This window comes from Tupaia chinensis, unplaced genomic scaffold (genome assembly GCF_000334495.1).
Source record: "Tupaia chinensis unplaced genomic scaffold, TupChi_1.0 Scaffold000597_1, whole genome shotgun sequence".
NCBI classification, from domain to species: Eukaryota; Metazoa; Chordata; class Mammalia; order Scandentia; family Tupaiidae; genus Tupaia; species Tupaia belangeri.
The window spans coordinates 3,033,045-3,047,263 of NW_006160114.1; the positions used below are offsets into that span (position 1 = coordinate 3,033,045).

Genomic DNA, 14,219 nt, shown 5'->3' on the forward strand with positions numbered 1-14,219 from the left:
CACTGTGATATACAAGAGACTATCTTTCCCATAGGGCTTCTATTTAGCTTCGTGATCAGAGAGCAAACAAGTAAATAAATAAATAGTTAATAAATGCTATGAAAATACATAAAGCAAGGTTGAAGTATAGAAGCTGTGTTGGTCCAAGCAACCTAGATAAGGTTTAGATAGAAGTCAGAGTGATGTGACATTTGAGCTTAGATCTGCTCCAATGTCACATGGAAGGGAGCAATTTGGCAATTTCCCAGGGAAAAATCTTCCCAGACAGAAGAAACACCAAAAGCAAAGCTCTGAGAAGGGACTGAGCCTAGCTTGTTTGAGAACTGGAAGAAGCCAGTGTGTGCAAATGCAATGAAGAGGAGACAAGGTGATTCAGGGTAGCCAGAGGTTCAGTACAGGAGGTTTAGCAAAATAAAGCTCTTGTTTAACTCACTGGTCTAGAAATGGACTTTGAAGATGTTACTAGACAGAAAGAAAAGAGCAGGGAAATTAACTGAAAGAAGTAGAAAAGAATAGAAATGGAATGAATTTTATGAGAGGTAATAAGCCAAATGACCTCACCCATTCCAATACCTCAAGATTCCACATACCCAGATTATAAATACATTGACCAAAGCAAACCTGTGTTTTCCTCTAGAAATTACTTAAACTCTTACAGACTCTAGTAAGAAATCTGTGTTTGAAGCAGCTGCTTCTCCTCCCAGCTCCAGTGAGAATGGAATTTTCCTTCTGTCAGAGACTACTCCCTTCCTACCATCAGAGAAAACAAGGCTAAGATGAGTTTCAATCTATGGACAAGACAGAAATGTTTTTAGTGAGCTACAGTGGGTTTCTTACATTCCAAATATAGGCCCCTTAATATTTGCTGAGATCAATTCAACTAGGATAATCTAGTTTTTATAATACCCTAGAGAACAATCCAAGCGACCCAGATAAAAAAGTAAGCTCCAGAGACTTCAGATTCTCATGTCACTCACCGATTCCACAGCCAAGCTACTGAATTTCTACATCCTTTTGCTTCCCTGTCTTTCACAGAAGGACATTGCCCAGAATAACACATTACTTAATGAAGAATGTTCTAATTACATAAGGACTACAAATAAAAATAAATAAACCTAGGAAAGTTTCATATCTAACAGAGTTGCAGTCTTGACAGGGTTGCAACTAGAATTTTGGCATCATTACTGTAAAGTGACTCTTTTTTTCCCTTTGACTTTAGTTATTTCAAAAACTTTCGATACTGCTCCTATGCTCCCCATGTCCGAATATGTTTGCCCTTGAGTGACGGCATTTCTTCATTTGAGGACCTCTTGGCTAACAATATCCTCAGAATATTTGTCTGGGTTATAGCTTTCATTACCTGCTTTGGAAATCTTTTTGTCATTGGCATGAGATCTTTCATTAAAGCTGAAAATACAACTCACGCTATGTCCATCAAAATCCTTTGTTGTAAGTATGCTTCCTAATGCAAATAGATTAGGATATCTTCTGTGAGCTGGGTGCTAGATATATAAAAATGTGTATAAATATTGGCTCTTAATAAATGACATATAACATGTACTATATGTGCTGGATAATTTTTTTTTCCTAATATGAAGTGCTCTGTGGGCCTGTTTTATATCGGATGATCTTACAGTGATCTATCTCTGGGAGTTAGGCTTAGAAATGAATAACAGGGAGCTGATGGTCAAATTATGAATTATGGAGAAAGTTTTGTGGGTTACAAAACTAAGCTTGCTTAACTTCAGTTGCAAGGACACCCATGCTCCTCAAGACCAGAAAATAATTCCCTTTAATTAAGTTTCTTTCATGAGAGAGAGAGAAGCACCCCTAACAGGGTCTTTATGCCATAATCCACCTCCAGCCTCCACGAGCCTGGATCACAAGCACACTCACACTTGCATGTTCAACATGTACCAGGAGGCCTAGAGACACAAACTTGGGACTGTTCCACCGGATCAACCATCACAGAGCATTGTGTCAGTACTGTGCCACCATCTGGCCTGAGTCTCCTTATTAACTATACAAGTAATACATACATATTTACTATTTTAAAACTAACCCTCCTCTCAAAATATTCCCTTTTGATTGTTTAAACTATATAAAAAAAGGATGGGGCCAGAAGGTGGCATGGCAATTAAGGTACTGGATCCCACATGGCTGACTCCACAGTTCGAGTTCTGGAGCTGGTGGCTTGAGAAATACTCTAGGACATGTGCATGCTTGCCCAAAATCCCAGGAGGAAAATAGAAGAGAAGGAATTGAAGCATGGCCATCCCCCTTGGGGGGTAATTTCTCACTTTCCCTCTCTTTGTCTCTCTCAGGAGAACATATGCACCCTATAGCAAAAAAAAAAAAAATAGATGTAATGTGTAATTTGGGAAATTATGCAGACTTTGAAGCCTCTTGGCTTCTTAGTACTTTAGCAGGTGTTTCCACGAATTAGCTTAATAGAGACTGAAGGAACTATACCTAATCAGAAACCAAAACAGAATTGCTGGGCTTCCTCCACAGGTGCTGACTGCCTGATGGGCGTTTACCTGTTCTTGGTTGGTTTTTTTGATATAAAGTACCGAGGGCAATATCAGAAGTATGCCTTGCTGTGGATGGAGAGTACACAGTGCCACCTGATGGGGTCTCTGGCTGTGCTGTCCACTGAAGTCTCTGTCCTGCTGCTGACCTACCTGACTGTGGAGAAGTTCCTGGTCATCGTCTTCCCCTTCAGTAACATTCGTCCTGGAAAACGGCAAACCTCAGTCATCCTCATTGGCATCTGGATAGTAGGATTTCTGATAGCAGTAATTCCATTTTGGGATGAGGATTATTTTGGAAATTTTTATGGGAAAAATGGAGTATGTTTTCCACTTTACTATGACCAAACAGAAGATATTGGAGGCCAAGGATATTCTCTTGGGATTTTCCTAGGTAAATTATATTTTTAATTTCTTTGAAAAACATATTTTTTATAGAAATACAAGAAATTTCAGCAAAAGTTAATTTGGCCTTTCAAAAGGTAAACTAATAAAGCCAAAACAGTGTTACTTTTAAAGAAAAGTTTTGCCGTTTATTTATAGAAATGTTTATAAATTTTTTTATTATAGAGGTTGGGTGGAAAACAAAATATGCTGTCAAGATCTCTGCATGATCTTTCATTATCCATAACATCCTCTGATTTCATGTTCATATGCAGTGGCTATGAGCTGAAGGAATTCTAGTTTAGTGCCTAGTTCTGAAATCCTATCAAATTATGTGAACTCTTTTTTTAACATCCTAGTTATGAGTTAAATAATAAAAAAATTCTAGTCACTCACTAGTATGCTACCTGAATGGAAATACCAGGAAGATGTATTGCCTTTGACAAATGAACTTCTAAAATCAATGATATAAAGATGCTTAATAAAACTTTCCTATTCAAAAAATTTTCTTAATACCCCAGATTTTTTTTTTAGAAAAAAAAAAAAGACCTTACTTTCTCTGTTACCTAAGTTTAGTCTTTTAAGTTAAAATTTTTTTTCTATTTTCTAATATATCTCATTCCCGCTTAAAATTAAGGCCATTCCCACATCCTCACTTCAACTAGGACAGTATTATCAATTTGACACCCCCTTCCTATCGTTTCCCCTCATCTACATTGTCAACAAGTTCTATTATCTTTTCTTATTGATCAAACATTTTAAATCAAAATATGCCTCTGTCTTCTGATCCCTCCAGTTTCTACCCCCTATTGTCACTTTTGTTTAAAACCATAGCACTTTAACCCTATTAATATTGCCTTAGTTTTTACTTGTCTTTTGGCTTATCAAGACTTTCCTTTCCTCCCATAGTCTGTTCACTACCATTATTATAATGCCCTTGAGTATCAAAAAGACTACCTAAGTTTCTGCTCAAAGACTTTCAATGGCTCCTTACTACTATCAAGGTCAAGTTGAAATTAATCACTTAAAGTTCATCATGAAATGACTCTATTATTCCCAGTTCTTCTCCAACTATTCCTTCTTTTTCACCTCTGAAAAACACAGTGCTTTATTTGCCCAATTTTAATAATGTTTCTTACACAATACTCTATTTGGTAGTTATTTGTTCATAGGTATACTACTGCCAAGATATTGTGGGCTATTCTTTGTATTTCCATGCAACTCCTAGCATAGGTACACTTAATACTGATAGATACCCTTCCTGATACACACACATTACATTACATTCATTTATCCAACAAGGAAGTATTTAGCATATACTATGGGCTTTCCACTATAGTGGAAACTGGAGACTCAGCCCACACAGACTTTACAGACCAGACAGGAAGAGGCAGATAAGTAAATGCATCCTTACAACACAAATGAATAAGGAGTCCCAGATCTGAGGACCAGGGAAGGCTTCCCAGTAGAGATGTACCCAAACTAACGCCCTAAGGATGAGGAAGCATTGCCCAAGAGAGTCAGAGGTGGGTGGGGGTTGGGTTGTGTTCCAGGAAAAGATAGTGAATTCAGAGCCCCAATGCCAAGGACTGGGATAAGGAAGTCTGGTATGGCTGAATCTTACAGTGTAGGCATGAAGGTCAGCTGAAAGGGGTTAAGCACCTGTGGTATTTTCCTAATAAAGAGGTAATAATGTAGACACGCACACATGCACACACACACACACACACACACACTCCATCATCATCATCACCCTCTGTACGCACACAGCTTGCATGTGATAGGAGTCCAAGAGCTCTAGATATAATACGATTTTTTCCTTTGAAAAATACAAAAATACACTATTATTTATTTATTTTACAATTTTCCATCTTTGAAGCCATTGGGTCCAGGTCTTGAACTGTGCAGTCAGCCATGTGGGATCCAACTACTTTTTTTTTTTTTTTTTTTTTTTTTTTTTGCTATAGGGCGTGTGCTCACCAAAAAGACAGAGACAGAAAGCGATAAATCGCCGCCCCCACCCCCCCTGCAGGGGGAAGGGCCACACCACAATCTCTTCTCCTCTATTCTCCTCTCAGGATCTTAGGCACACACACATATATGCACCTGGTGTGAGTTTAAGCCACCAGGTCTGCAACTTGAACCACGGTCAACTACATGGAAGTCCAGCGACATAGCCATTACGCCAACTGCTGGTCTTGAGGATCCAGCTACTTTAACCATCATGCCAGGGTTAGCCCACGTTCTGTAATCTTTTTTCTTTTTTAAGCGTTGTACTATAGGAGATATGTGCTTGCAAGAGAGAGACAGTGAGAGGGAAAATGAGAGATCACCTGCAAGGTGGATGTCCATACTGCTGTACCCTCTCCTTCACTCTAATGTTTTTACTTTAGAAGAGTTTTAGATCTAGAGAAAATTTGCAAGGATAGTAGATTCCCTTTTGGTTAACATCTTACACTACTGCAGTGCATTTAGAATATACATTTTTTGATCCTTTCTATAAATTTGTTTTCAGAACTTGGACCAGAAGAAAATATGATAACAGAGTCATTTCATTTTATGCTTCAATAAAGTTTCTGAAAAGAGGCCTAAGACAAGCTTGCTTATAAAATTCTACTGCATACCCTTTTAGCAGGATGCAATGGAATATGAAATGCTTTGGATAAAAATAACAGATCATCTTGAATTGAAAATATTTGTTTCCTAGACTTAACCAGTCTTACATACAGCCTAGATTCAGATTAACACATCTAAACAACTTTGAAAATATATGCAATTTTATGTTCACTATGAGGAATGAGACTTACTCTTAAGATTTTTATTACAGCAAGGGTAAAGCAAACTAAGTGACTAAGAAGCCAACATTATAGGGGACAGTGATGTCATGTATGAATCTTATGAATGTACTTGGCCCTCAAAGAATGATTCACATAGTTAAATTTTAACATTTTATTTCTTTTTCTTTATCTGCATCTAAAGGGTTCTGAATTATAGTAGTTTAAATTACCATAAACAAACTGCAGAACAATAAAGAAAAATGTATTTTTTTGCTCTATTTATTATTTTTATTTAAGAGCAAAAATATGAGGAATAATGTTTCTGAGGTAATTATGTTTATGATAAATTCCAAGGTTACCTTATTCATATTTATAAAATAAGGAAATGGGGTTGTATTTATTTTCTAAAATGTGCATATGATTATAGTAATCCCTTAAGGTTTGAATTTGTAGAGGACTAAAAACAAAATAGCTTTTTCATACTTTAAAACAAGCTAGAGTTCACTTCATGGTATACCTAGATTTGAATTTTCAAAGTCTATAGTTATTCATAAAGGATTTATGTACTTAATTTTTTTTAATCTGGCAAATCCCTTTCCTTTATTTTATTTCCTTGAATTTGATGCTTTAGTTGAACACCACTGGGCTTATACAAAAGAACACTTCTTGAGAGTTCCTGAGTAAAAGACACCCTATTTAATATCTAAGTGCCACATTCTTTTTTACTGTTGACTTATGTACCTGAGATACTAAGCAGTGTGCTTTTTCCAACAGGTGTAAACTTGCTGGCTTTTCTCATCATTGTTTTTTCCTATATTACGATGTTCTGTTCAATCCAAAAAACCGCCTTGCGCACTGCTGAAGTGAGGAATCACGTTGGAAGAGAAGTGGCTGTGGCAAATCGGTTCTTTTTTATAGTGTTCTCTGATGCCATCTGCTGGATTCCTGTATTTGTAGTTAAAATCCTTTCCCTCTTCAGAGTGGAAATACCAGGTCAGCCCCTCTACTATTCTGAAGTATGTTGTGCCATGGTTGCTGTTTGATAAACCCAGAATCCAGGATTGTATCTTACACGTGGTAAATTTTCTGTAAATATCCAGGATGCCAATACAACGAGTTAGTATTTTCCCTAGTGTTTTATAATCTGTACTTTAAAGTAGAAACTCAGTAGTGGTACAATCTCACCCGAAATAATTTAAAAAAAAAAGAAAGAAAGAAAGAAAGAAAGAAAGAAAGAAAGAAAGAAAGAAAGAAAGAAAGAAAGAAAGAAAGAAAGAAAGAAAAAAGAAGAAAGAACTAGAGAGAAACTAAGTCTGAATGTCTTGTATGTACCTGAACTAGATAGTGTTTCTTAACCAGGAGTACACATAAAATCAAAACAGAATAGTCACTGTGTCCAAGCAGTAATGCAACACTCACCAATGCCAAAGCCATGTGAAAAGTCCTGAGTTCATGTCCCAAAGACTCCCTGTGCCTATGATCCTTGCTGGCTGGGGCTGGAATGGATTATGATATGGAAACCTCACTGCTAGTGCCACTTTGACTCTTTCTCTCATGGAAAAAATTAACTTTAAAAAGCCAAAATACATGGGACTAGCAGATGATTACATCGTTGTACTCTCACATGGCCAACCATGGTTCAAGTCCCAGACCCAGAAGCCTAAAACACACTGGACACATGTGCATACTTCCCCAAAATCCCGAGAGGAGAATGGAAGAGAAGAGATTGTGGCATGGCCATGCCCCCTGGGAGCACATGTGTCCTATAGCAAAAAGTCTCTCTTTAAAAAGAACTAAATAAATAAATAATCAAAATGTACATATCCAGGTTACTCAGGCTTCTGAATTTAGTCTGTAGGGGTAAGGCATGTATATGAGTGTTTCACCAAAGGCTCCCTTCCCCATGATTCTGATGCACACATATCAGGTTAGGACCAGCAGTCTATTCCATGGTCCAAACCATAAAATATCACACAGATTGTGGTGTGCTAAATGTTCTAGGGAAATGCCTCATCCTAAGGGCTAGATTCCAAACCCGCAACCCTTCAACCCTACTTCATCCAGGAAATATCATTTGTCATTAGTTGGGGCTACACTTCCTTTCTGGGTTCCAAAAATTGTAGAGCCACCCAGAACTTTGGCTCAATTCTCATTGGAAGAGAGTTTAAGAACATCTTCAATTCACTATTTTAGCCTTTAGATCTACATGGGAAGTTTATCCAGTACAGAAATTGTGCTTAATCCTTCTTGGCACCCTGGCATCGAGCAGTGCCTGACACATCAGAAGCCCATATAAAAAAGAAGGTCAAGTGCACAAATGACCAACAACTTGTGTAACAACTTGTGTCCTTCTGGCCTATGCACAAAGTCTTGTGAGGCCTTGTCAAATGCATTCTGCAAAATAACACAACATCCACAGCAGCTCCGTAATCTGTCAGCTCTTTCTCCACACCAAAGCATAGATGCCCCTCAAGTCATGTAAGATATGGACATGAAAGTCAGTATCAAGGCTGAATACTTGGGAGTCTTTGCTGGGTGGGGAGAGCAGAAGCCATGAGAACTTAAGTGAGTTCACTCAGGGAGGGTCAGTTCTCCATGAAGAGCGGAGATAATGAAATTTTAATGGTCACAGATGTTCACTTGAATAGTCTCCAGTCTATTACCTATTACTCTGGACATCTCAATTTTTACATCCTAACACTTCATATTCAACAGGACTAAATGTTCATTGGCCTCCATTGCTCATGTAATAAAGTCAGACACTGGGATTAGAATTGTAATATTTCTTATTTCCTACCTCATCCTCATACATTCTGTGATCTAGACCCATTGGAAAGATTGGGCTTTTTTTTTTTTTCCTGTGATTTTCTACTAAAATATCAGTCATTGCTAAATCTATTCCGTCCACCTGCATCACACTTTTACCCTATCAGGTTCTATCTTGCTGAACACTCTTCATACTTCTAGGATCAACTCAAACACTCCCACTCCCACAGTGCCATTCCAGACCTCTCCCTACTTTTACTTCCATCCAACCCAGTTGCTTACAGGTTTATGATATTTTCTTTTTTGAACTTCACTTATTAGTCTTATTTGAGCTGCCTCACAATAGCCTTATTTCTGAAAATGTCCATTGGCCTCTTCAGGTTATGTTTCAGGAGAATGGGGACCACGTCTTATTTATCTTTGCATTTTTCACTATGCTATTCATGTAATGTTATTCAATTCATCAATGTAATTGATTCATGTTTTTCCTTTTTTAAAAAAAAAATTATTTCTTTCTTCCATGAGAGAGAGAGAGAGAGAGGGACCCTCAATAGGGTTTTTATGCCATGATCCAGTCCTCCCCCCACCCCACCCACTAGCCTCAGCCAGAGAGGATCACAGGCACGTGCATGTAATGAGAACTTAAGTGAGTTCACTCAGGGAGGGTCAGTTCTCCATGAAGAGCGGAGATAATGAAATTTTAATGGTCACAGATGTTCACTTGAATAGTCTCCAGTCTATTACCTATTACTCTGGACATCTCAATTTTTACATCCTAACACTTCATATTCAACAGGACTAAATGTTCATTGGCCTCCATTGCTCATGTAATAAAGTCAGACACTGGGATTAGAATTGTAATATTTCTTATTTCCTACCTCATCCTCATACATTCTGTGATCTAGACCCATTGGAAAGATTGGGCTTTTTTTTTTTTTCCTGTGATTTTCTACTAAAATATCAGTCATTGCTAAATCTATTCCGTCCACCTGCATCACACTTTTACCCTATCAGGTTCTATCTTGCTGAACACTCTTCATACTTCTAGGATCAACTCAAACACTCCCACTCCCACAGTGCCATTCCAGACCTCTCCCTACTTTTACTTCCATCCAACCCAGTTGCTTACAGGTTTATGATATTTTCTTTTTTGAACTTCACTTATTAGTCTTATTTGAGCTGCCTCACAATAGCCTTATTTCTGAAAATGTCCATTGGCCTCTTCAGGTTATGTTTCAGGAGAATGGGGACCACGTCTTATTTATCTTTGCATTTTTCACTATGCTATTCATGTAATGTTATTCAATTCATCAATGTAATTGATTCATGTTTTTCCTTTTTTAAAAAAAAAAATTATTTCTTTCTTCCATGAGAGAGAGAGAGAGAGGGACCCTCAATAGGGTTTTTATGCCATGATCCAGTCCTCCCCCCACCCCACCCACTAGCCTCAGCCAGAGAGGATCACAGGCACGTGCATGTACGTACACTTGCCATACACAGGGAGCACTGACGAGGCAAACCTAGCACCTTCTCCTATGGCCTCAGTGGAGCATTGCATTACCACTGTGCCACCATGGCTGACTAAATGCATTTTCAACCAAAGAAATTGAGCTGGTCCCAAGAGTGGTGGCATGGGTGGGATTTGTCTTGTCTACCTGCCCCACTCCTGCCTACACACCTTTTGGCATCCTTTCTCACAACAGGCACTCACTTCTCTCAGATATGCAGAGAGCCTCATATTAAAAAAAAAAAAAAAAAAAAAAAAAAAAAAAAAAAAAAAAAAAAGAAAAGAAAGAAAGAAAAAAAAAGATCAAGTGTGGCAGAAGTCCTGGGTTTCCATAATCACTTTGCCACTTTTGAGGGAGCTTGGGGAGGTCACCTCACTTCACCAAAATCAACTAGGTGGTCTTTCAGATTCCTTCCAGTTTTAATATTCTGTGAGTCTGTGAACTCCTTGAGGTGTTTTGTTTTGTTTTGTTTTGTTTTGTTTTTGTTGTTGTTTGCCTCTGTGTTCATATGCTACCGCTGCTGTAAAAATGTACCACAGAAAATTATTTTCTCATAGTTCTGGAAGCTAGAAGTCCAAGATCAAAGGGTCAGCACTTGGTTTTTCCAGAGGCCTATCTCACTTTTAAAGAGAAGCCCTTTTTACTGTGTCTTCATATGGCTTTTCCTCGGTGTGCACATCCTTGGTATTCCTCATGTGTCCAACTTTCCTTTTCTTATTAAAACACCAGTTAAACTGAAATAGAGCCCACTTAATGAGCTCACTTTATTTAATCATCTCTTTAAAGGTTCTATCTCCAAATATAGTCACCTTCTGACTACATGAATTTTGTGGAACACCTTTCAGCTTATCATAACACTCTCTGAGTTAGAATTGGGAGCTTTCTAGTGATCAAGGGTATCTGAGCACCAGGAGTAATCATCATCCTCTGAGAGCCTAGGGCACTTCAGATAAGGATAAGTTTGAAAACTACTTCAATGAGGAGAACTAAAGCAGGAAAAACGTCCTGTGGTAACATTATCAGGCCACACACTAGTCTTTTCTTACATTTCTAGTTCAATACTTTGATATTTGTCTTGAACACTTCAGTGGGCCTAGGAGAGAAGTCTTTGTCACACTTGGCAAAGCCCTTCTTACTTGTCCAACTTCCCATTGTACTGTAGAAAATGTTGTCTTCACTAACCTACTTCCCCTATCCCTATCCTCCAAGAACTTTAAAGTCTACTTACTGTTCATGGCATATCTATGATAATACCTGGGTCAGCCCAAAACATAAGTCACCTTTAGATCCCCACCTCAGAATTCAGTTGCTTGCTAATATTAAATTAGAGGATCTCCCCGAGGCTAAACAGGAAGTCCCATTCAGAGTAGAACTTACATATGAAATTTATCAGCCAATTTGTTTTTGTTTAACTGAAAGCAGAGACTATCAGGCATTGGCTTTTTATGAGGTAGAAGTGGGATTACTGATTGAAATTCCCTTTGGAGGCATGATAGACAAAAGGCAACTTTATTACTTTTTTTTTTGAGAGATTTTCACTGTAGGGCGTGTGCGCTCGCCAGACAGACAGAGAGAGACATAGAGACAGAAAGCGAGAAATCACCCCCCAGGGGGGATGGTCACGCCGCAATCCCTTCTCCTCCATTCTCCTCTCGGGATCTTGGGCACGCACGCACACGCGCCCGGCGTGAGTTTTAAGCCACCGGGTCCGGGACACGAACCGCGGTCGACTACGTGGGAGTCCAGCGACATAGCCATTACGCTAACTGCTGGTTCCCAAGGCAACTTTATTTTTATTCAATCATTAGCAGTTCAGATCATCTAATTTTTTTGAATTAAGAATAATTAATATAAAATTTCTTTAAGGATATAATGCTAAAAATGCATATTTTTTTCTTTCATATTCTTTCCAATTTTTTTAAAAGACAATATAGAGAGGATGGGATGAGAAAGAGGAAAAGGAGGTGGGAGGGAATGGAAAGGAAAGAGACACAGGAGAAATGGTTAGATAAGCAGTCACAGAAGAAATGGAAAAGAAAGGCACACACATAAACAGAAAGAACATAAGAAGCAGGATCAAGAGAGGAACAAAATAATAGTGTTTGAAGGATAAGAAAATTATGTGGGTGGGGATGGAAAAGAGAGAGACAAAGGACAGTGAAAATATCGTTAGCCTTATTGTACAACTTCACCCAATTTGGGAGAAGAGTCAGCATCAATCAATGGGGTTGGGGGGGATTTCTCACTTTCTGTCTCTCTGTCTCTCTGTCTTTCTGGCGAGCACATGTGCCCTATAGCAAAAACCTCTCCAAAAAAAAAAAAAAAAGAAGAAGAAGAAGAAGAGGGATGACTACAGAACAAACCCATCCTGCCCGTGAATTTAACCCAGTTATCTCATCCCCTTGTTGTTACAGACAGGACAAGTGAGGCAGGGAACATCTTGCCCGTAGTCATACACCTAAGTGTCTGACTACAGAAATGGGCTGTGCCTAAAGGGGGGAATTATATTTCATTTTAACCAAGCATGTAATACTCTCAGGAAGGACAGGAAGGACATCATCATTCCCAATTATTCCCCATGAAGAATTTTTGTAACCTCTTTTCCTAAATATTCTATTAGCATTGGTAAGACTATGCACACAAAAGGAATTCAAGTTTAAGAGATGCTTTCCTCTTTGCTTCATAAATCTTCTGACTTTGGTAATAGGATAATAGAATAATGGGAACACCAGGCAGGGCAGTGAGCTTTGAGGACTACATGGAGTTAAAACCAAGGTCAGATCTGGTTCCTGCACCAGAAATGTCTCACACCTTGTTCTATTGATTAAGAATTATTTCCTCATTTTCTTATTTTTCTAAAAAGGAAGGTAAGAAAAATGTATCAGATAGTGATTTATACTTTACAAAGTATCTTCACATATTCCTTCTCATTCGGTCTCACAACAACTTGTTAATTAATTAGTAAAAATCAGAGAAGTTAAATGGTGGGAACCAGCAGTTAGCGTAATGGCTATGTCACTGGACTCCCACGTAGTCGGCCACAGTTCACGTCCCGGAGCCAGTGGCTTAAAATTCATGCCAGGCGCATGTGCATGTGTGCCCAAGATCCCGAGAGGAGAATGGAAGAAAAGGGATTGCTGCATGACCATCCCCTCTGGGAATTGATTTCTCACTTTCTGTCTCTATGTCTCTCTCTGTCTGTCTGGCATGCGCCCGCGCCCTATAGCGAAAACCTCTCCAAAAAAAAAAGAAAAGTTAAATGGTAAGACCTTGGATTCATAACTCCTGTGCTCTTCCAACAAAGAGATTTTCAAAAAAGAGAGAGGAAACTTAAATATGCTGGGGTAGTTCAGAAATAGCATGAACTACAAAGTATTATTTGTATTTTATGTCTATTTAAAATTTCAGCTTTTATTTTGTTTATCTGTTTGTTTTCATACTTTGTTTCCTTCTGCAGGCACAATCACTTCCTGGATAGTGATTTTTTTCCTTCCCGTAAACAGTGCCTTGAATCCCATCCTCTATACTCTCACAACCAGCTTCTTTAAGGACCAGCTGAAACAGCTACTGCACAAACATCGGAGGAAATCAATTTTCAAAATTAAAAAAAAGAGTTTATCTACATCCATTGTGTGGACAGATGACTCCTCTTCACTTAAACTTGGGGTTTTGAACAAAATAACCCTTGGGGACAGTATAATGAAACCAGTTTCCTAGCAATGGTTTTATATCACTAGACTTTTAACGGACTACCTGAAACAAGGTACAGCTTTTGGAAGATGTCATCTGTGATGCTTTTCATCTTTGCCAACAGTAAACCTTTCTACACAGAGAGCACAACAGAATGACTTTCAGCACTGCATTCCAATGACACCTATATTTCTAGTCAGCTGTCCTGAGAACTGCACCGATGGGTTCTTCTCACTCTTAAATGCCTGAAATGCAGAAGCGAATCCATATATAGTAGATTGACATGCAGTCGATCTAGCAAGTCGACATTACTAACTTACCAATGAATGCCTACAATGCCACCGCATGGACTGGTTTCATGTTGAGTTATACTATCCATAAAATAAAAACATTCACAGTGTGGCCATAAAACATAAATCTAACATCTTTCTCCTTGCTTTTTCAATATTATATGAAATATAATACACACACACACACATACACACACACACACATATATATATATACATGTATATATATATATACACATATATATATGTATATGTGTATATATATATATATAT

The 14,219-nt window shown here is 38.3% G+C and overlaps 1 protein-coding gene across 1 annotated transcript in view; it reads left to right on the forward strand.

Moving 5' to 3' along the window:
* RXFP2 (relaxin family peptide receptor 2) overlaps positions 1–13,683 on the forward strand; it is a 91,195-nt gene extending 77,512 nt beyond the window's left edge. Inside the window, exons 15-18 of the mRNA XM_006158457.1 lie at positions 1,220–1,449; positions 2,515–2,925; positions 6,467–6,685; positions 13,424–13,683. Of these exons, the coding sequence (XP_006158519.1) occupies positions 1,220–1,449; positions 2,515–2,925; positions 6,467–6,685; positions 13,424–13,683 (1,120 nt within the window). The remainder of the gene's footprint in view (positions 1–1,219; positions 1,450–2,514; positions 2,926–6,466; positions 6,686–13,423) is intronic.
* The last annotated feature ends 536 nt before the right edge of the window (positions 13,684–14,219 follow it).